Source organism: Polypterus senegalus, chromosome 1 (assembly GCF_016835505.1).
Source record: "Polypterus senegalus isolate Bchr_013 chromosome 1, ASM1683550v1, whole genome shotgun sequence".
NCBI classification, from domain to species: Eukaryota; Metazoa; Chordata; class Cladistia; order Polypteriformes; family Polypteridae; genus Polypterus; species Polypterus senegalus.
This window is the reverse complement of record NC_053154.1, coordinates 91577709-91602172: the sequence shown is the minus strand read 5'-3', so window position 1 is coordinate 91602172 and position 24464 is coordinate 91577709. Positions and strand designations below refer to the sequence as shown.

General features: G+C 39.8%; 1 protein-coding gene across 4 annotated transcripts in view; it reads right to left on the bottom strand.

Annotated features, from left to right (window-relative positions):
• Positions 1–24464, bottom strand: part of sergef (secretion regulating guanine nucleotide exchange factor) — a 392241-nt gene that overhangs the window by 357395 nt on the left and 10382 nt on the right. For 3 of the 4 annotated variants that reach the window (XM_039753309.1, XM_039753335.1, XM_039753326.1), the window contains 4 exons: positions 14511–14605; positions 14369–14429; positions 14098–14214; positions 9286–9348 (listed from right to left, as the gene is read on the bottom strand). In XM_039753309.1, the coding sequence (XP_039609243.1) occupies positions 9286–9348; positions 14098–14214; positions 14369–14429; positions 14511–14605 (336 nt within the window). The remainder of the gene's footprint in view (positions 1–9285; positions 9349–14097; positions 14215–14368; positions 14430–14510; positions 14606–24464) is intronic. The other variant, XM_039753318.1, reaches the window with a different exon arrangement.

The following is a 24464-nucleotide window of genomic DNA, read 5'->3' as shown; positions in this document are numbered from 1 at the left end:
CCGTCCCGACATCCCCCGCGGGTGACCAGTCTGTTGTCGCCAACCGCGGCTGTCTCTAGCCGTCTTTCACCGCGACTTGCCTTCTGGGAGCCGCGGCCATTTTGCCGAGGCATGAGGCCGTCATCCAAGACGCCGCTGCAATCCTCCCGGCGGACGTCTGCAAAACAGGATAAAAACAAAGACGGGACGCCGGGCGGTTTACCTGCAGCCGCCTCCGTAACAGAATGCGGCACCCCGGACCGTCTAAGGAGTACGATGCACTCGGCATTTGTCCGTGTCCCGGGTCCTTCGCGGCCCGGGCTTGTTTGGCCCGTATCAGCGCTTTGTCTTCCTCGCTCCGGTCAGGAGGGTCCAGGACATCGCGGCGTCCGTCATGCCCTGCAGGCGGCTGGGACTGACCTCCTTTTTTCCAGTTTTCTTTCCCATGGCCCTATAGAGCGGGATAGCACGCACCGTTGCCGCTTTCTTGGTAGCGGGTGGTGTTGTGCACCTTCGTGAAAAAACGGGGAATCGACCGAGGGTTGTCTGCCCACACAAAATTTGTTTTTTATGCAGGTCCTCTGCCAACAGACGGCCAGAGAATCCTGCCGACTACGCCAGTGTGGCGGTAGGGGGCAGTAGTGCACCCTTGAACCCTCAGGTACAACTCCGGAGACCAGGTAACAGTCCAAGACTCTTTTATTTTCTTTCAGTGCACCAAGCACCTTCCACACTCCTCACAAATCTCTTCAAATACACACAATAACCTCTCCTCCTCTCCCAGACACTTTGCTCCTCTCCCACCCAGCACAGCTCAGTGTCTGGACTGAGGCACCGTCCTTTTATAGGCCCCGACCCGGAGGTGTTCCTGTCCCAGCAGTCTGTTATTCCTTCCGGGTCAGGGCAATCAGTCTATTACTTCAACCCGGGAGCACGCCATACCTTCCTGTCACGTGACCGTGACGTACTCCCGGGTCATAAGGCACCACAGAGCCCATAAGTCCCCCCACAGCGACTCCTGGTGGCCCCCAAGGTATCCAGCAGGGCTGTGTATAAACACCACAGAGTCCATAAGGCCCTGCTGGACCTCGGGGCACGATCCCGCTGTCGGGAGAGCTCCTCCTGTCGGCCTGGGGGTGCGGACCGGCCTGGGAAGCCGGCAGTCTTCCACAGTACGTACATCGGTTTTTCGGTTAGCGCAGGGAAGCTGGCAACCAAATTTCATGACGAGGAGGCCATAAATAAGAAAGTTTAACATGGCGGATGTTGTCAACCGTTTTGACCATTACGCGTAGAATTTCGAAATGAAACCTGCTTAACTTTTGTAAGTAAGCTGTAACGAATGAGCCTGCAAAATTTCAGCCTTCTATCTACATGGGAAGTTGGAGAATTAGTGATGAGTGAGTGAGTGAGTGAGTCAGTCAGTCAGTCAGTCAGTCAGTCAGTGAGGGCTTTGCCTTTTATTAGTATAGATACACTGTAATTCTTTCTATTACTTTAATAGTTGTAATCTAAGACCCTGTGTTAGCAACCCCATTCCTTTCACACTGTTGTTCATTAAGAATTCCACTTCTTTGCTTAAGTACATGATGAATATCTTTGTTTATTTCAGATGACATGATGAAGCCTAAAGCCTGGATGTTGTCAATCAAGGACAAGCGGTCATGGTACCACATCGTGACTTCATCAATGGTATTGCTGCTATTTAAGTTATTACAACTTTAACTTGCAGTATCCTTAAGATGCCTCATCCACATTGGAGTTTATCCAAAAGTAAACTAACACACAAACATTGCAGATAACACTTGTCCTTTTAAAGAAGCATGGGTAATAGTGAGACTAGTAAATCACCACAACATTGTTAAAATGGCAGATAAATCATGTGTGGCTTTATAGGAGGAGTGTTAGGCTTTAGTATTCTGTAGAAAGGAACAGCATTTAATATATTTTGTTTACAGGTGTTTTTTGGGTATTAACTCAGAGTCAGGCTCAAAATCAAAAAAGAAACATGAACACATCAGCCAACAAGTTTGTACACTTCTGAGGAAACTTGTTGATTTTGAATGGATGTCAATGTAGACAGTATGTTCTAAAAGGACTCCTAATAGCTCAAAATAGATTTAGAATGTTGTTATCGCCTGTTTTGCCTTTATCTTGCTGTCTTTAAAAATGTTACACTGCTTTGTAGTTACATTTTTGTTTTTTAATATTTTTGTTTAAATATTAGACACTGAAGTTCAATGTCTTTAATTTAATTTCTTAAAATATACTTTTTAAAAGGAGACAGGATTTCAGAATTATTGATTGATTTTCTGCACTTCACCCTTTCAAATCTATCTGGAGAAAGTAGCATATAGTTACAAATAGTACAGTGTTGACTACTACTCCTCTACCGCACATAATAACTGTGGGCACTGTGGTATGTGGCAAGTTGTTAACTTAAGATGATATAAGATATACAGTAAAAAATGTGTTTTTGTTTATTGTACATATACTAATTGTATGTGAGGTTTAGGTCTTTTTATTTGTGCAATTTTTAAAAAAAGGTTGAACTGCCTGTTAAAATTTTTATTGAACTTAAAAGTGTGTACTTGAGGTATTGTGTGTGTTTACTTTTGAGGAAAGACTGCTGAATAAATATGTAAAATAGATAGTTTTTGTTTTTATTTTTAACTTTATTCATTTTTCAATAATTTGAAGTTTATATGTGTTGTAAAATCACTGATAAAAATCAAATCCAGACTACAGGGACACTGATGGAAACATATTTTGTACAAACATCAAAAGGTTTTAACTCAAACAGAAAACCACAAACGCAAAGAAAAAGTGAACAACTAGTGAGGTGGACAAGGGGACTTTAGGGACCTTCAAAACTCAACCTTGATTGCCAATGCTATTCACCTAATTTCCCCCAATTTACATCAAGTTGTTTTAATGTCCTTTGCAGTATTTAATATTGTTATTGCAACTGTAAATTTACAATAAATTACTGGCTACTGAGTTGCATTACTTTTACAGTTGGTATGTAAAAATAAACTGGATTAATTTAAATTCCATCCATCCATCAATCCTCTTTCGCTTATCCGAGATCGGGGCGTGGGTGCAGCACCTTGAGCAGAGATGTCCAGACTTCCCTCTCCCCGGCCACTTCTTCTAGCTCTTCAGGGGGAATCCCGAGGCGTTCCCAGGCCAGCCGGGAGACATAATTTATCCAGCATGTCCTGGGTATTCCCCGGGGCCTCCTCCTGGCTGGAAGTGCCCAGAAAACCTCACCAGAGAGACATCCAGGAGGCATACTGATCAGATGCTCGAGTCACCTCATCTGACTCCTCTCGATGCAGAGGAGCAGCGGCTCCATTCTGAGCCCCTTCCGGATGATTGAGCTTCTCACCCTATCCTTAAGGGTAAGCCCAGACACCCTGCGGAAGAAACTCATTTCAGCCGCTTGTATTTGCGATCTCGTTCTTTCGGTCACTACCCATAGCTCATGACTATAGGTGAGGGTTGGAACATAGATCGACTGGTAAACTGAGAGCTTTGCCTTACGGCTCAGCTCCTTTTTCACCACAACAGACCGATGCAGAGCCCGCATCACTATGGATGCCGCACCGATCCGCCTGTCCATCTCACGCTCCATTCTTCTCTCACTCATGAACAAGACCCCGAGATACTTGAACTCCTCCACTTGGGTCAGGATCACACACCCAACCCTGAGAAGGCACTCCATCCTTTTCCGGCTGAGGACCATGGTCTCGGATTTGGAGGTGTTGATTCCCATCCCCGCCGCTTCACACTCAGCTGCAAACCGATCCAGAGAGAGCTGAAGATCATGGCCTGATGAAGCAAACAGGACAACATCATCTGCAAAAAGCAGTGACCCAATCCTGAGTCCACCAAACCGGACCCCCTCAATGCCCTGGCTGCACCTAGAAATTCTGTCCATAAAAGTTATGAACAGAATCAGTGACAAAGGGCAGCCCTGGACGAGACCAACTCTCACTGGAAATGGGTTCGACTTACTGCTGGCAATGTGGACCAAGCTCTGACACTGGTTGTACAGGGACCGAACAGCCCTTATCAGGGGGTCCGGTACCCCATACTCCCGGAGCACATAAGGATTCCCAGAGGGACACGGTCAAACACCTTTTCCAAGTCAACAAAACACATGTAGACTGGTTGGGCAAACTCCCATACACCCTCCAGGACCCTGCTAAGGGTGTAGAGTTGGTCCACTGTTCCACGACCAGGATGAAAACCACATTGTTCCTCCTGAATCCGAGGTTCGACTATCCTATGGGCCCTCCTCTCCAGGACCCCCGAATAGACTTTTCCAGGGAGGCTGAGGAGTGTGATCCCTCTGTTGTTGAAACACACCCTCCAGTCTCCCTTCTTAAAGACAGGGACCACCACCCCGGTCTACCAATCCAGAGGCACTGTCCCCAATGTCCATGCGATGTTGCAGAGACATATCAACCAAGACAGTCCTACAACATTCACAGCCTTGAGGAACTCCGGGCGTATCTCATCCACCCCCGGGGGCCCTGCCACCAAGGAGTTTTATTGACCACCTCGGTGACCTCAGTCCCAGAGATGGGAAGCCCACCTCCAAGTCCCCAGGCTCTGCTTCCTCATTGGAAGGCATGTTAATGGGATTGAGGAGGTCTTCAAAGTACTCCCCCCACTGACCCACAACGTCCCGAGTCGAGGTCAGCAGCGCCCCATCCCCACAATATACAGTGGGATGGCGAACCAGAATCTCCTCAAAGCCGTCCGAAAGTCGTTCTCCATGGCCTCCCCAAACTCGTTCCACGCCCGAGTATTTGCCTCAGCAACCACCAAAGCCGCATTCAGTCTGGCCTGCCTGTACCTATTAGCTGCCTCCAGAGTCTCACAGGACAAAAGGGTCCTGTAGGACTCCTTCTTCAGCTTAACAGAATCCCTCTTCACCGGTGTCCACCAACGGGTTCGGGGATTGCCGCCACGACAGGCACCGACCACCTTACTACCACAGATCCGGTCAGCTGCCTCAACAATGGGGGTATGGAACATGGCCCATTCAGACTCAATGTCCCCCACCTCCCTTGGGACGAAGTCAAAGTTCTGCTGGAGGTGGGAGTTGAAGCTGCTTCTGACAGGGGACTCTGCCAGACGTTCCCAGCAGACCCTCACATGATGTTTTGGCCTACCAGGCCTGACCAGCATCCTCACCCACAATCGAAGCCTACTCACCACCAGGTGGTGATCAGTTGACAGCTCCGCCCCTCTCTTCACCTGAGTATCCAAGACATGTGGCAGCAAGTCCGACAACATGACCACAAAGTTGAACATCGAACTGAGGCCTGCCGTGTCCTGGTGCCAAGTTCACATATGAACACCCCTATGCTTGAACATGGTGTTCGTTATGGACAATCCGTGACGAGCACAGAAGCCCAATAACAAAACACTACTCGGGTTCAGATCGGGGGGGGGCTATTCCTCCCAATCACGCCCTTCCAGGTCTCACTGTCAATGCCCACATGAGCACTGAAGTCTCCCAGCAAAACGAGGGAGTCCCCAGAAGGTATGCCCTCTAGCACCCCCTCCAGAGCCTCCAAAAAGGGTGGGAAGTCCGAACTGCTGTTCGGCGTATACGCACAAACAATAGTTAGGACCTGTCCCCCCACCCGAAGGCGGAGGGAGGCCACCCTCTCGTCCACTGGGGTAAACCCCAATGAACAGGCTCCAAGTCGGGAGGGCAATAAGTATTCCCATACCCGCTTGGCGCCTCTCACCGGGGGCAACTCCAGAGTGGTAGAGAGCCCAGCCCCTCTCAAGGCGACTGGTTCCAAAGTCCAAGCCGTGCGTCAAGGTGAGCCCGACTATATCTAGCCAGAACCTCTCGACCTCATGCACTAGCTCAGGCTCCTTCCCCTTCAGAGCGGTCACATTCCATGTCCCAAGAGCTAGCCTCTGTAGCCGAGGATCGGATCACCAAGGTCCCCGCCTTCGGCCACCACCCAACTCACACTGCGCCCGACCTCCTTGGCCCCTCCCATAGGTGGTAAGCCCATGGGAAGGGGGACCCACATTGCCTCTTTGGGCTGTGCCCAGCCGAGCCCCATGGATGCAGGCCTGGCCACCAGGCGCTCGCCATCAAGCCCCACCTCCAGGCCTGGCTCCAGATTGCCTTGGGTGGCCCTAACAGGGGCATAAAGCCCCGGACAACAGAGCTCCTAGGATCACTGGGACAACCCCTCCACCACGATAAGGTGGCAGTTTGAGGAGGGATTAACGTAAATTGGAAATGGTTAATTACTGTGTTTCAACAGCAACATACTGCTACATCACAGTAATTTTTTTTTGCCCAGTTTACTGTGAAGTCACTGTGTGGTATGGTAATTTTATTGTAATATACTGCAATATGATACAGTAAAATACTGTAAAAGTAATGCAAATAGTAGCCATTAATTTACTGTAAATTTACAGTCAAATTTTTTTACAGTGTAGTAGCTAATTTTACAGAGATTTTATTGAATGTGCATATTTATACAGTATTATATTGCATTCATTTAAAATTTCTTTTGTGCAAATTGCATTCATTTATTATGCTTTTTTTATTTATTTTTTTATTATTTACATACTAACTACACTTGGTTCTGAGTATGCGTAGGATCCGCTTGTTCTTACGAACAATCGGTCCTTACTGAAACATTGGTAAATAACAGATTTCCCCACTACGAATGCTTTACAAACAAATTTGTTCTGCTCATGTTTCATGAATGCTTTACAAACAAATTTGTTCTGCTCATGTTTCATGAATGAGACCCAGTGCCTTTAAATTTCGCTACTCAGGATCAAAGGGAAGATTTTCTTCAAGATTGTGGCACAACATATAAATAAGCTTTTTGAAGAATGCATATACTGTATAGACAACTCAGTACAGAAGGGGGAAATCTCAGGAGCACCTTGATGCCTAGAACACAGCATTAGTGACCCAGCTGATCTGGGAGGCAAGGGAAAACAGAGGACATCCTCTGGCTAGATCTAACCAGTGCCTATGGATCTATCCCACACAAGCTTGTTGAAACAACACTGACATGACATTATCCTCCAGAGATGACACAAAATCTCACTCCTGACTATTATAGCATATTTCGTTTAAGGGTCTGTTCATGGTCGTTAACATTTCCCTGGTATGAGCTAAAAAAAGGCTTAATTACTGGCTGCACAATCTTGTTGTCACTTTTTTAATTGGCCATGAAAATTGTCAAGTCAACAGAAATGGAATGTAGAAGCCCCATGTCTAGAACTGGTACTCAGCAGAACATCTGTGGGATGATCTAACGGTGACAGCAAGATCTACTGTATACCTGCATACAGAGGACTCCTGAAACAGCTTGAACAACCCATCTCATTGACAAGGATGAGTTTAAAATCAGGTTCTGATAAAAGGGAAGAGTGGACAACCAATTCCACTTTACCTTGGGAGGGACCCAGATTCAAACAGTGACAAAAAAAATGGTCAAAAGCCTAGGTAAACTGTTCCTTGAAGGACTCAGATACAATGCAACAAACCAAATTGCAAACTGACAACCTGGCTGACTGTGATTGACAAACTGGGACTTCTAGGAAAATTCTGGATTGGTCTGGATGTACCAACATGGAGTCTTACCCCTCTGGCCCCTTCTTGTCTATGACAATGACAACGATGGAGGCAATTGAGAAGGCCATCAGTCAGTTCCTCTAGAGGTTATGTTGTACCATGAAACCTCTGACATTAAAGTCACTTTAGCAGGAGTCTTTGTATAGACCGGAAGGAAGTAGCAGGCAAAAGAACCTGTCGACAGAGCAGAGACACAGCTGCGGCACAGTATCTTGGTGGGAACTGTAGTGGTGGGGTAGTAAGGACTGGGCTGTTATTCCAAACCATGTTACATTAAAGTTAGTAGAAAGGAGAAGCATCAACTGATTTAGGATTAAATGTGAGCAGAGGAAGAGAAAGAACACTGTAGCAAGATGGCCGGTATATATAAACAAAGTGAAAGGAAAAGATGGGAGCATGTGGAAACCCACCCACCTAGTTGAAGTTGGGTGCCTGGGTTTTGCGGGCCAACCATTACACCAAACTCTCAAACTAACTGGAGTAAAATGACTGCATTGCAGAACAGCCAACAAGAACACCCTGGAGGGTATGGAAACAACATTGTGGTGCCTGTGGATTTTGGGGGTGTGGGGGAATCTGTGAAACGGTGCACCACTTGGGCACAAATCTGGGTCTGATACCCCATAGCTGAGTCACGGAGATGACTAATCATTAAATATAATAAAAAAACACCCAAAATACCAAATGAGCTCAGGTTCACCAGTAAAGACATGTCAAAGTAGCACTAGAAGGTGTATTCTGGAGCTATTCTGTAGTATAATTGATAAAACACATTTATCTTCACAGCATCTTAATCCCTTTTTTCCTCTCATCTGGCCATAATTGCAAATAATTTTATAATCGCTCCCACAGCTTACATTTAGTACCTAAATAATTTAAACTTTGGAGTTTTAGTTAAAAAAAGAAAAAAAATCATGCCTTCTGATGAGGCTGGTTGTTGCTCTAATACTCACATGCAATGGAAAAACCTAGTAACTCCCATTTTTTTCAAAACTGAGTTTTTTTTTTTTAATTTTTGGAGTTACTAGGTCTTCCCTGGTGTTATAAGATAGTGGTGATGCCCAAATATGTCATCATTCTGGTCACAGCACGATGGAATAAGATAGAATGTAAACAGTATTTTACACACTGCAGGACAAAAACCTAGCAACTCCACTGACCAAGAAGATGCAACATACTAGGTATTTCCACAATTGGTGAGAATAACACAAACTACAGTTTAAAAGAAGTGTTATTTCTAGCCCCAATAATGCTCTTAATATTGCACTAGTGTGGTGCAGTCATACCTATGGCATACTTTATGTCTCCAGTGTGACTTCTTAGTGCCAACACTCACCAGCTGCTCAAGTTTTTTTTTTTGTTTTTTTAAAGCAACATCACACCCTTTTTGTCTGTCTTATCTTCCTACAACATTTTATATTCCTTGCCGCTCTGTTTATCCAGTTAACACAAAAATGACATTTCTGAGGTACTAAATAAATAAAATGAATATACAGCTTGCTGGCAAAAAGCATGGACACCCAAGACTGGACAAAACAATCGCATGATGTTAAAATAATTGAGCTTTTGATGCATACTGATTTGTTATAAAAGTTTAATTTAGGTACTGTAATAGAGAAACATTTTATGGGTTGAAAGCAGACCAATAAGGGTTAGTTGCTTACCAGTAATGCAGGCTGAGTGGTAGGCACCAGCAGAGACATGCTTCACTTTCACATGCCCGAATCCTTTAAATAGAAATCAAAACAAAGCTGAATGTTTTTTGCATACAATTCCCAGATTCTCATTATTTGCCCAATATGTTACAATGAAATAAAAAGAAAATGTTTAAAAATTATGAAAACTATAATCTCAATAAGAAACACATATTATACAATTTAGCCCTAAATCAGCATGCTATAGCTTCGACAAAAAATCATATTCTCCTAAACATGTTTCCACTTTAACAGGTACTTCTTTCAGATTGAGGTAAAAAATGATGTTAGGCAGTACAAATTAAAAAAAAAAGTAAGTATGGTAAAACATAAATAATCTGGTTTTGGTTTGGAGTCAGCTTTTTTTACTCATGAATATCTACATCTTAAAGTATTACTGGGTAGTGAAAACTTGCTTAATAGAATTACTTTAAGAATTAGGTTTAGCAGTGCAGGTGCAATTTCTGAAAGTGCATTGTAGGACACATTTCCAATCCCTTCTCACGTTCAGGTAAGCTCAGCACTGAGCCAAAGTAGATTAGACACACATTCACGTGTGCTCTTACTTGTCTCTGTCCAGCCCAAAATAATCACCCTTGAAAAGCAGAATACAAGGCAGTTTTGATGATAATTTGTATTGTATGGTAACAATGGAGGGACCATACAGAAATATCATATTGGTGACAGCCAACAAATGACAGCACATACTGATAAGCCTAACCCTTCCTAGCTGTTTTCTGCCCCAAATGAAAAGGCACATTGTCCATAAGAAAATTATGTGAATGTCAAACTAGATGCATCATATTTATTTAAACATGAAGTAGTCGGGCAAATCTAAAGTGGCCCATTAAATACAAATGTAGGTGTGCGGCCCTGTGTAATAAATGTATGTAAGTTTAACATGTCACTGTGCAAATATATTTTATAAATCTGCCTTTTTCTACTCATGTGCACAGTTGACACAGAGCCAGATTTACCACACAGGAGTTCATCATATAAGAACTCCTAGGCAAGCAATTTAAGACAAGACAAGTTTGAGACAACTGCGAAATGGGCACTCACACTGAGAGCCATTGTATACTATTTTTGTGTGTCAAAGTCAGTATGAAACTGAATCCTCTTTGCCTTGTTTGGAATGGCATGATTCACCTAAGTGGGGGCCTGCACATGAAGAAAGAGTATAAAGCCTTGGAAAATTGCCCAGAACACCTTTGAAGCCGACGGACAGATGGGAGATAACGTCATCTGATCTGGAAAATCCTTCCAACACAGCGACAAAAATGGCAGACTTTACACATCGGGCCCCCACTCCCTAACTGGGTATTTTGCCATTGGCTTCTTATGTCTGTTATGCAGCATAAACCATCATTAAAGAAAGACAAGTTATTTCTCCTATGTGATTTCTTACCGGCGTATCACTAAGGGAGGGGTATCGCCTTTTAAAATCATATCTATATAGATTCAGGTTATCTAACATGCCACAATTACAAAAGAACTCATTCTAACAAGGGAACAAACGGCCCCTGCTTGATACACCATGCGAATGACTGGTGCAGTGTTCCAGGGATGACTTTTATTCTGAATCTCAAGGTGACAGGATATACCTTCACCCCTTTCAACCCCATACTGTATAAAGAAGATAGAAAAGAAATGGATGCATGACGCTACTACAAATTATTTTGGAGTGCCTGGTGTTTCTGAAAAAAATGCCACAGCATATATTGGTGCTTTGTTCAAGTCAAGTCCAATTTTTGCTCCGTATCCCATTCTGCACATGTACACTCACAATTTTCTGGTGATACCATACACATGTGCTTCTTTCATATCAGAATACGTACAGAGAAAGGTTTCCACATGTGATTAGCTTTAACTTCTAACATTTTTTTCATTTTCTGTTTCTCATTCTTGCCATCACAAGCCGACAAATTCATAGACATCCTGCTCTGAAAATGATGATCAAGGTGTTCTGTTGCTGTAGGTTACGTGTGTCCCTGACTGTTATGCCTTCAATAAGACAAGCATAAACTTAATATCACCCATCAGAAGATAAAACATACTTGAAACACACTAATTTTTAAACTAAAAATTCATTTCAAAACCAAAAATCCAAAATTGCCATCAAAAAAGAAAAGCAAAAATTATTTTATCCAGAAAAGATAAAAAACCAAAAACTGAGTTTTGCTTTAATTTGTAAGCTCAGGTGATTTTCCATAGTTGCACTGTTTCAACCTCTCCAAAAAAATGGCAACGTCTGTAAAAACAAAATGATGTTTGGGAAAAAAAAAAAAAAAAAAAAAATATTTTCTCAGTCTTTAAATAACATTCAAAAATAGATTTTGATACAGAAATAGATTACACTGGGTTCAAAACACCGAAAGAGAATATAAAAGGATCAGAAGGAAAGCAGAATAAAGTTAGAAAAAACTAGAAACAATACCAGATTACAGTACTGACAAATTTGTTTTTAATTGATTTTGTACATGTAGTAGACAATCAGAATAAATATCTGTACATACTCATATGAAATTTGGATAACTTGCAGTTAATTTGGACAGTCAAAAAACAGACATGAGTTAAAAATCAGAATGAAGTTGCATTTAGCTGCAGTGTTAATATGGCTTTACAGTGTATTTAGCAAGACGTGTCTCTGCACTACTTACACCATAAAATACTGTATGTTTAAGACTGTGGTAGAACAACATAGTAATGCAAAAGAAAACAGAAAAGTGGTGGTCTCTCTGAACTAAATATTTTTGAAGTATTAAAGATTTTCTTTTCATTTGTATCTCTAGACATTTTTAAAATTTCACTAACTTTAAAGAAACATATTTGCAAAAAAATGAGCACTATACACAAAAAGTTGTCATCAGCCACTTATTTTTTTCCAATATGTCTTTCTCTTAAATTAAAATGGTGATAGGCACTTTGCAGTTGCTCCTTTTAGAGATCTGCATTTATAAAAAGCAGAAAAATCAAGGAAAAAGAATATGTGTGTGTTTTTTATTAAAGTAATGTCAGTGTAAATGTATTATCATCTTTTTATTCTGAGGCTAAAATAACTTAAACATATTGTAGTGATGACTCATTACAACTCCTTTAGAGTGGTCTCTTTATTCACATGAGGTATTCATTTCGTAATATGAAATACTGTTGCACCAAAACAAAGTATATTTAGGCACTGAAGCTCACTACTAGCTATAGGTTTTTAAGTGCCACTTTTCCTATGTTAATAGGAAGTGTAGGCAATCAACATTTTTTGTTGCTCCATATATACTCAGCAAAAAAAGAAACGTCCCTTTTTCAGGACTGTGTATTTCAACAATGATGTTTTAAAAATCCAAATAACTTTACAGATCTTCATTGTAAAGGGATTAAACAATGTTTTCCATGCATGTTCAATTAACCATAATCAATTAATTAACATGCACCTGTGGAATGGTCGTTAAGACCTTAACAGCTTACAGAAAGTAGGCATTTAAGGTCTCAGTTCTAAAAACGCAAGACACTAAAGAGACTTGTCTACCGACTGTGAAAAACACCCAAAGAAAGATGCCCAGGGTCCCTGCTCATCTGCGTGAACGTGCATTAGGCATGCTGCAGGGAGGCATGAGGACTGCTGATGTGGCTAGGGCAATAAATTGCCATGTCCGCACTGTGAGACGCCTAAGACAGCGCTACAGGAAGACAGGAAGGACAGCTGATCATCCTCGCAGTGGAAGACCACGTGTAACAACACCTGCACAGGATCGGTACATCCGAATATCACACCTGCGTGACAGGTACAGGATGGCCACAACAACTGCCCGAGTCACACCAGGAACACACAATCTCTCCATCAGTGCTCAGACTGTCCGCAATAGGCTGAGAGAGGCTGGACTGAGGGCTTGTAGGCCTGTTGTAAGGCAGGTCCTTACCAGACATCACCAGCAACAACGCCGCCTATGGGCACAAACCCACCTTCGCTGGACCAGACAGGAGTGGCAAAAAGTGCTCTTCACTGATGAGTCACGGTTTTGTCTCACCAGGGGTGATGGACGGATTCGTGTTTATTTTCGAAGGAATTGAGCACGTCTGGGACCTGTTGGATCGCAGGGTGAGGGCTAGGGCCATTCCCACCAGAAATGTCCAGGAACTTGCAGGTGCCTTGGTGGAAGAGTGGGGTAACATCTAACAGCAAGAACTGACAAATCTGGTCCAGTCCATGAGGAGGAGATGCACTGCAGTACTTCAAGCAGCTGGTGGCCACACCAGATACTGACTGGTACTTTTGATTTTGAGCCTCCCTTCATTCAGGGACACATTGTGAAACATTTTTAGTTTATGTCTTATGGTGTTGACTCTTTTAGTGTTCATACAAATATTTACACATTAAGTTTACTGAAAGTAAAAACAGTTGAAAGTCAGAGGACGTTTCTTTTTTTGCTGAGTATACATGTATGAAATCTTTCAGCGATATCGCAATTTTGTGGCAAATAGCTACAGACACATATTATTATTTCTATATTATTCACTATCTTTTGCTAAGGAGGGTTCACTAAGGAGGATGTTGCCTGGTAGTAATTACAGAAGAGAAATATATCTTTACATCAGTAAAGAAAGTGCCAAGACAAAAAAAGGCAACTTGAGAAGACCTGGTTTGTATTATCTGAAATGGACTATTCTAAATATGTTTACTATTCTCATTTATCTGAACATTCTGCTTTACACATGAGTCTTTTTGTTTTCTGAGATGTAAGTTATGGGGTGATTATTACACAATAACATTAAGACAACGTGACTTACCAGGAACTTCACATGGTTCCCTTGCAGACATGAATGCCGGAACAGGAAGTGTCTGCAGCCCTCGATTTGCCAAAGACTTCATGCCCACACCCCACTGGAAAACAAGCCCCTTTTCTGCTTGAAGAAAGAAAGGAAACACATCATACACTTATAATAAGCAACAAATACATATTTGTCATCTTTGCAATAAGTGATGATATTTCTCATTTCACCCACTGACAAGGTGTGCCACATGTGAACATAAACAAGATAAAGTGAAGTCATGACATACCTGTAACTGCCAATGCATGTCTCAGCCCAGCAGCAATTTCCACAGCTTTCCCATTCAGTGTCTAGTAATGTAACAAAAGTCAGTAAACAAAATGACAAAAAGTACAAACTATACATTTTTATGAAATAATAACTACACAAACCTTAATTGGCAAAGGGAGTGTGCTTTCTCCTAAATGCTGTGGAAGTCCCAGCTGGCCAAAGGCATTGGAACCACATGTCCAAATGGTACGATCATCTTATTCATAAAATAAAAATAAACAGACAAATAAACTGTTGCAATACAGATGTAATTACCATAACTTTAAATTCTGCAAGTCAGCCATTCAAAGAAGGATAAATATACAGTAGTTACAGCAATCACAGTGAATATTTTGGTCATATGGGCCAAAAATGATTAATATTAAATAAGTTGGACATCTTAGGTTCAAGTTATTGTTTTCTTTTTTTAATTTAAAAAGCAATTCTATTAAAATCGATATCAGAAAACAAGTTTTTTTTTTTTTTTTTTTTTTCAAAAGAAGAGAGTAAGTTAGTAATGTGTTCAGAATAAAAATGGACAAAGCATATTGCATAATGAATGATACAATATTATAATTATGCATTATGCACATTTTTTGCTTAAAAGTCGAACAATCAATTTCTACTTTTATAAATAACATGAAAGTAATACATAAAATGCAAAATAAAAGGTGAACGGTTACCAAAAGATAGTTCTAATGAATTTCGAGGTTATTTCATAGCACATTTCACTTTCTCATAATAGTTAAAAACAGCTATGAAATGTTAGAATATCTTGATTAAAAAATACAGAGCTAAACAAAAACCTGAAATGAGAATTCACAACCAGACACACACTCATTACATGTCTCAAAATGACAGAAAAATATATTCATTCATAAGTACAGAAAATTTAACAATGCCTAATTCAGGTGTTCAGAATAGCCTAAAAATACCTGACAATAAGCATACTAAGTCACTTAAGGAGAGACATGAGTAATGTGAAAAGCAGCTCATACGATATTGTCTTTTGTAAAGGATTTACATGAAATATACACTCCCTGCTTACTTAACCATGGCAATAAATATTCTTCAAAAAGTTCTTTCCAGTTTGAAAAATAAGTTTAAAACATTATACTATAACAACAGGCATTTAAATTATGTAAAACTGATCCTCATAAATTTTAACTTAAAATCCTCATACCAACATAACCCAATTCAGGGTTGCAGTACTGTGTGCAAAGCGGGAAAATAATATAGGACATGGTGGTGCTTTCACATACTCACTCATACTCATATAGGACCGACTTAGAATTGAATATTATCTTTAGAAAATTTTCTTTAACTAATTAAAAAAATACCAATGTCAGCTCCCCTCAAAAATAACTAACCTTAGTAACTAGCAATAGTCTATAATTTTACAATAAATTACTTTGCAAGCAATTACATTTAACAAAATCCCTAGGTGAATAAAAGACAGAATACATTACAGATCCACTTGGCAAAATAATCATACACGACAAACCAATCCAGACATTTCAGAATGCAAAGCCATTTAGGCTAATCCTTTAATCTAATGAAGTCACATGAGGTAAAGAACCTCCAGTCACAGGTCATTAACAAACAACTGTTGTATATAGCAAATGTTCAAACAATAGGTCAGTGAAATGTGTTAGCAATCAGGTTACTGCCCAGTGTTACTGCTCTTCTTCTCTCTTGCAGCTTTTACTTTAAACAGCCATATCACCCCATATCACTATTTTACTAACAGAAATGACAGCTGTTGCTTGTGTTCCGTCCATATGATCACCTGTCGCTTTGGTAGGTTTTGCTTTTCACATCATTCTCAGTAAATCCTTGAGTTGGTTGTATATGAAAAGCCCAAAAAGAGAGCTATTTGGGAGATGCTACAACCAACATACTTAACACTAAAATTACCACAGCCTACGAAAAAACTCGTAAATCCATCCCACCTTAAATCGCTTCTTAAAATCATTCACAGCTCTCCACCAGCTTCTTTTGTCATCTAAATGTGCTGATAAAAATCAGGCTGCAAGCAGCCGGCTATTCCATCCCCCCACCGACTTAGAACGTGCACAAACTTCTCCCAGCTCATGCCTTGATTGAGTTTTAGAGTGGAAATAATAGATTGTTGTTTGGAACACACGCATTCCATGTCTGTTCCGTTTCTACAGTAACGTCGAATGATATTTATTTGGCACGGACGTGTCTGCATGCACTTTTTGTGGCATTACACATGTATTTTTTGAGCATGTCCTTAGATAATAAAACTGACTAAAAAAAAAAAAACCAAAGCTAACCTTTACAAGTATCATAAATTACACCGGCTGTTACAGACTGAAATCAAATGTATGTTTTTATTCTAAAATAGTAAGACTAAGAGCAGTTTACTTCTCAAAACGAAGCGGTGCAGGATCGAACTCGCGACCTTTTGATTCCCAGTTGGCAGTTGATTCTATTGCGCCACAGAGGCAGTCATAATAAATGGGTGTCAATGTCGCATGTTAAGGCGGCTTTTTGTTTCTGCAGTTATATTTTTGAATAAAAGCGCAATTGTTGTGTTAGATTTGTACCTTTTGTTCATGCATCTGTTTTAAACAGAATCAGTTACTGTAATGTTTTATAGTCATAGTGTTCCAAAGAAACTCGTTTGCAAAGGAGCATACTCCTGCCTTTATAAAAATAAGAGCATGCAAAAAAAAATAATCTAAGGGTACAGAATGGATAACTCTTTTTTCTTTATACTCTAAAAAATGGCTTGAATTCAGAGAGCACATTGTGAAAAATTTGCTCTTTTAACTGGAAAAAGTTTGTAAAGGTTAACTACTCCCATTTACACAAAATATCCATTTGTTGAATTTTGACTTAGTTTTTATTATTCTTATTATTATTAAAAAAATTTATTTAACTTGACTCCTCTGTCTGTTTGTTTGCCTGGGTCAAATCTTGCAACTGATTTTAAACCCACTTTTGAAGATGCGTATTTCTTCTAATTTTGGATACATGTTCAGTATCAATGACAATACAATAGTTTGTCAAAACCGAGACAATATAGTGCAAAATAGGAGCATACAAGTGAGAGATGCATCGTATTGCCCCCACTTGCCTCTTCCAGTGAGTGGAGGGGGTAAATATGTGTACAGACTTTACTTGTTTACTCTTACAAAGAAATAGCTTTGATGATCACGGTGAAGAAGTACAGAAAGGACGATCAACCGGATCTCTACTAAATGCAGAATGTTTTGTGACAAACACAACCCCAAATACAGTAATCATTTAGTCTAACTATATTGCGATTATTTAATTAAAATCAAAATTTCTTTGTTTAACAATTTTAATTTCATGACAAAGTCATACTCTTATCTCTTATATGTTATATTATTAGAAACAAACACTTTTCTCCTCTACAACTCTCTGGGACTTTTTAATTCAGCTCTATTAAACAAAAATAGTGTGGATGAAAGTGTATGATACCACATTGTGTATAAGTGCATAAAAGGTAGAAAAAAAACTATATGTCACTTTTTACAAAAGCCAGTGTGTTTAGGATGATCAATGTACATTAAATCTCTTACGTTTCCCTTTGAAATGCTTGAGCTACTGGTTTTGAAAATACTATTTATCAAGTTACTGCAGAGTGCTTGAGTTGGCTTAGTCAAAAACATTTCTGCAAAGGAAATGATGATGATGATGATGATGATGATGATGAGTGGAGTTGTGGTTCATTATACTGTATCGTTTAAGTAGTGCTGGGATGTATACTGTTTCATACCAAAAACAGTTTATTATTTTTCTTATGATATGGATTTTTCTTATACCGCAATACCGGTTTAAATAGCCTAAACAATGTTCGGAACATGGCACAGCAGGAAACTGTTTGGGGGGGCTTTTTTCACTACTACAACGCTAAACACGCATGCAACGGAGTACATGTGTTAGTGGAGGTATTGCGTGGTGAAAATGAACAGAGAACATTCCGAAACTGAAACTGTAGCAGACGATAAAGTTGAACATGATGACACAGAAAAACTTTTGCCGAAAAAGGAGCCATGTCTGTTGTCTGCAGATATTTTGGTTTTAAAAAGGTTGGATGTGGACCAAACAACTATTTACTGCAAATGCCGTCCAGCTAAAGTTGTCACCAGAGGCGGTATCACAAGCAATTTGCTGCATCACCTTAGCTGCAAACATGCTTTGAAGTACCATGAATGTATGGAACTAAGATTGGCACCCTCCACATCCTCAGGTAAAACTGAAAAAGCTAGAGGACACTTTAGTGAGACGTCACTTGTAGACGTGTTTGCTAGAGGTACTAGATATGACAAAAAAAAAGCAAGCGGTGGTACGAGATAACCAACGCCATTATAATCCATATAGCTAACTTGTCAGTGGACAGAGATTGTTAACAATAACAGAAAGTGTAGTTGGTTTAAAAAAATATTTACTATTTATTCCTTTTCTAAGACATGTTCAGTGCAACAACTTTTGACAAGCACTTCTGGATATTTTAGTAAGTCTAAATGCTTCTTTGGATGGTTGAAAATATGTTGTCAAAAATTATACTTTAAGTTGTTTGCAAAATTTGTTTAATAAAGAGGTTCTATATTTTGACTGCAACGGTCATGCGATGTGATTACTTCTCTTCATTAGTGCCACCCCCTTGAAAACTATCACTTTTTGGGCCATGCAAACCTGTATTAATACTTGTGTGCACATTAAAATGTTTTTTTGTACAATGTACTATTCTCATGACAGTGGAATAGGTTATTCTTAGCCAGTCTACTGCAGTAATAGCAGTGGAAAATGTGGTTAACATCCACTCATGCATGGGGAAAAAAATACTGTTGAATACCGTAAAACCAGTATGATTTTGAAAAATACCATGATATAGAATTTTGGTCATACCGCCAAGCACTACGTTTAAGTAGCAAGTAACCAGCTACACATATTGAATTCCCTGAATGCCGACTCCCTTCTGCACAACATCATTTGCAGAACATGGGATTTTTCCCAAGGTGAACTTGGAAGTGGTTCATTTTCTTACTAATGGGCGCTTTGGCTGCCTCCTCATCACACCTGCGGCTTTATTCTCTAAGCCTCTGGCTTTCTTTCTTTCTTCTTGGGTTTTTTTTTTTGAAGGATGCTCATGTGTACCTTTTAATGCTTGCCATTGTAGAACTATCGTTTGCATGTCGTTATATGCTAGGCTTGAAGTAGATAAATCTAGATGTAGGTTAACTGGTGACTTAAGCACCTAACAAAATAGCAGTCTTTCATTTATCCCAGGCCACATTTTAATGTTTGTGCTTACACATTTCTTTGAGTTCACAAATCCAAACTGTATTTACATTAAAAAAAACAAAAACCAAAGTAGCACATGCAAGGGAAATGTGTGCATTTGTTTAATCCTGGGTCAGACTGTTCAAATTGTTTACTTACTACTAAATAGTAATTTCAAAAGACAGCAGCAAGGATCACAACTAGAATTAAAAAGTATTACTATAACAAATTAGTTTTAAACCACTTCAGTTATATTCATAGTTGATTTTAAAAAGCCTCATTCTCTCATAGAAAATTATAAATATTTATTCAGAATGTATTAGTGTCTATACTAGAGGATGCAAATTGTGATATCAAGATGCAGGTCTATTTTTAATTACAAGAATACGTAAAACTACTATGGCCAGCTTCATCTTAAAATATTGGAGAAATTCAACTGGACTCAGTTTTTAAACAAAGATGGTAAGTTGTCTGTCTTACAGTGGATACAGTATAGCATACAATGGAACTGTGTTTAGAATTTAATTGTGAATTTGTAATGTGCAGTTGACTGTAAGTGAAGGAATCAAACCTCCATTCTATTTCAGTAACTCCATCTACTTGCCATTGTGTTTTACTGATAGACACAGGAAATGCAGGGCTAAGAGAGAACTGTAATAACATATCGGTAATCGTCATTGATGTTCTTAGTAACTGGTCTTACCCTAAGCACAATCTACCAATACTGTGTCTTTAGTTATACTGTTCTACAGCTTTTAATGCATACATTTTGTTCCACTGAAAATCATAATTTAAGAACACCTAGATTGCTCACTGATATAACTCATAATCCTCTTTTTAAAATCAAATTAAAAAGCAACCATTCCACTCAGTTGCGTGAGACACCTTTATTAAAATAATTTATAACATTGTTAAAAATCAAAACACATCCGGAAACAGCACTTAAAGTTTCAATTCAAGCTTGTTTGTGCATCCATTTCTGGGAGACAAATACAGTACATCTATACATGCATTAAGTGTCTTTGTAGTATTTGACAATATCATGACTAACAACAGTTAAACCAATACTGTACCTGGAAAATCATGCAACAAACTAAAATTAAAACTGGCCACAAAAGTAAATATTTTCCCTCCCACTCTGAAGGAATACTCCTGGAAGTCAATTAGAATCAACAGGGCCATTTTCTACCATAAGTAAGCTAAATGACCATTTGGATCGCTGTTAACGAGGACCACCAATCCACACCAAGGGAAAGTGTCTCAACAGTAGTGAGAATAATATAGCCTGTAGCAAAAATGTTCCTCTAAGAAGAATTGTTTTAAAAAATAATCATGTTTATTTTACAAAGAAAATCAGGTACTCTTCAATTGATCAATATGGTGGGTGAAATGTGACTACAATCTTCTGAAATTAACCTCTGACATTAAAACTATCAATTTCCATTAAACTGTGTGCAAGGGATGGGAAATTAAGATTTAACATGAACAACAGAAAGAGTAAACAAACAGATTAAACTTAAGTTGTTATAATCATTCATATAAGAGCACTGTGGGTAATTGTTTTCAGAATAAACAATGCTCCTTTAAATACTTAAGCACAAAGTGTCATACCTGCCATATTTCAAAGTTGCTTCTGTACGCTGCAGTAAACCAACAAGTCAATCAAAAGCAATAATGGTATATTTACACACCCAAGGGTGTCCGCTTTCAAATAAATCATACATTTTCATGTTGTCTGCACTCTTTCATTATTAAAACAGGCAATTTGCACATGTATATCCCAAGGCAAGCAGCACATCATAACTGAGTGAATCTGGTTTTATCAAAGATCTCACCTACTTTAAGACACATACAGTAAAAGGCTCATTACCATTGGAGAGATGAGTTTCAGCCAGTTCTAATGATGATGTATAGTTGTCTATGACTGGCCATTCGTATTACATGTCACTGCTATGCGTAAATGACTGGATATACAACATAAATTTCTTCTGCGACAGCTCAGCCTCATGCATCACTACACATAAAGCCGGAGTCAGATTCTGATTACCGTTTTCACTCTGTGGAGAATAAGCTGTGTCATAAATGACTTAATGCCACACTTTATAATTTTAATTAATGCCTTTAGTATAACTATGAAGAATCATCTTTTACAATTGCTATACCCAGATACTGTCAGCTGCACATTTTCCATATGTTAGTTCACTGAGCAGTGCTCTTCAATATTAAGCTAGCATACCTGTGAGTGGTGTTTCATGTGAGGGCCCTGCTTTGATCCAATGTTACTTCATCATACTGTTCATGTCAATGTGTCATGAGCACACGACAGAAAAAAAAAAGGCGTTTCAGCTAGTGGCTTGTCCATAGTATAATTTTACCCCACCCAAACAAAGGAATTGAATATTTTTAATGCCATTTTTAACTGCTCCTCTAACCTCCCCAGGAAGTCAGAAATGAGTACAATTAGAAACAAGATAAAAAAAAAAAAAATCCCACACAGCTCTGTTGATCTCTTCGCTGGCAGAGGCTGGGATTGGCCAGATTTTACTGTGACCAAGTCTCATGTACTCGTGACCCAGTTACTGCTGCCTGCAACTAAAAGTGTCTGAGAAACACTGGTTTAGTTGTATGTGTCTGTATACCTAGCTCTGTGCTCAGGACTGCCAATTTCCTACACTGTACCCAGGGCTACCAGGAAAGACACTGTCCAAGCCCTTATAACACAGCAATGGATGAAGCTGGTATGAAAAGGCATGTACTTCGTTTATAATAGATGTGAAACATAAGAAAAAAGCTAGAACAGCAGCTAAAATAAATAAAAATGCACTGAAGGCAAGAGATTATGTGTGAACTACAGCAGAAAAACCCCAATCTAGTGTACAAAATGTATGATTTCTGCGTGTCTTTTGGTAAACAGAAATTGCTTCTAGGATTAGTGTGATAAAATAATTTTGAAAGTAAACGTTTGGATGAGTACATAATTATAAATAAATAGTTACAATTTGTTTACTTGTTGCCTCAGAGTGACACATAACCCAAGTTTCCATCCAGTTTTTTGCGATGTTTTGTTATCAACAGACAGAATATACGTAAAACAAATGTGCGAAATTTGCTGTCTTCAGCCTATTTCCATCAAACTGGATTTTTATCGATAAAATGGTGTGCGTGATGACGTCATCCCCCCCAAAATGAACTGTCGCATAAGTTTTGTTGTATCGCGAAAATAAATCTGCCGTTGAGCAGTTTCCATACATAATTTTGTGTATGTCGCAAAATTATCTACCTTTTGTTTTCCACGTTACACCCCCTCCACTAAACAAAGAAACAAAGAAATGGAAAGATTATTCAGACATTTTTTTGAAATTTGCCAGCTTACTGTTATTTCAGTTTCACAAATAATTGGAATTGTACATATATAATATCCGAAGACGACTGAAGAATGAAGCAGTTGCTTGTCCGATAGCCCTAGAGCTCGAAGAAAGTACCCCAGTGCGACGAAACCCACGGGTATGGGAGAGACGACGGAATAAGACCTTCTGGGAGGAGGTGGTGGAGAGACACTTTACAGAAAATCTCTGGCTGCAACATTTTAGAATGACATGGCCGACGTTTGAGATGTTGTGTGGATTCATCAGTCCTGATGTTGCGCCCATCACAGGTTGCCACCGACCACCGGTTCCAACCCAAAAGCGGATTGCCATCACCCTTTACAAGCTGGCAACCTGCACCGAGTATAGAGTAGTTGGAGAAACTTCGGGTTAGTAAAACCACCGTCCATCGATGTGCATATGCTGTGTGCACCGCTATTAAAGAAAACTTAATGCGGCGTTATATCAGACTTCCGACTGTAGCAGAGGCCAATGAAATTGTATACCGCAATTCCTTGGCATCTTGTGCCACAGATTTACGGTGCGCTGATGGCACGATGTGCCTATTCTTCCCCGACAGAAGGCTACCGCGATTACATTAATCGCAAAGGGTGGCCATCTATTGTTCCTCCAGGCCCTTGTTGATGACAGGTGCATGATACGAGACATTTGGCGCTGGCACTCCTGAAGTGCCCATGATGCAGCTGTGTTTGCAGCATCGGATCTGTACAGGTGAGCCTACCTTTCAACATCCCTTCTCAGTGCGATAACAACTGAATTAGTACTGTAACCTGGTTCCCTTAAGGTTTTTAATTAAAACTTAAATTTGAATTAATACAAAATAACGACGTCTAATCAAAAAAAACTAAAGTTAATATTAATGAGAGAATTTCTCATATATGCTAAAACATCTGCCATTTAATAAAAAGAAAAAAATGTTTAAATAATGAAACATACGGTTTATTAAATATTTTGACTGGCAAAGTAAATTACATTTGCGGTTTTTGTATTATTTAGACATCCTGAGAAACACCCCCAGGCTACAGTTGATGTGGAGGGAGTTCAGGTACCCCTTTTAGTAACAGGAGACCCAGCCTATCCCCTACTGCATTGGCTCATCACGAGAAATAACGAGTTTTTTCATCAGACCGCTCCGCTATTCTCGTTTTGATTGCACGTGATGAAAATGTATCATATGACACATTTATTTGCGTTAAAGCCCTTTCTTTCCGACAAAAAGTGTTTCCAATGTAGTTTTTGCAACATCTGAAGTATCGATATGGAATTTATGCGCTTAAAGTTAAACGGAAAAATATTATGTCGACATGTACAACATTTTATCGATAATTAGCATTTCCATCAGCTAAAATTTGAAGCGCTAAATATTTTTTCGCAAAAACTCCTTGGATGGAAACCTGGTTAGTGTGTTTG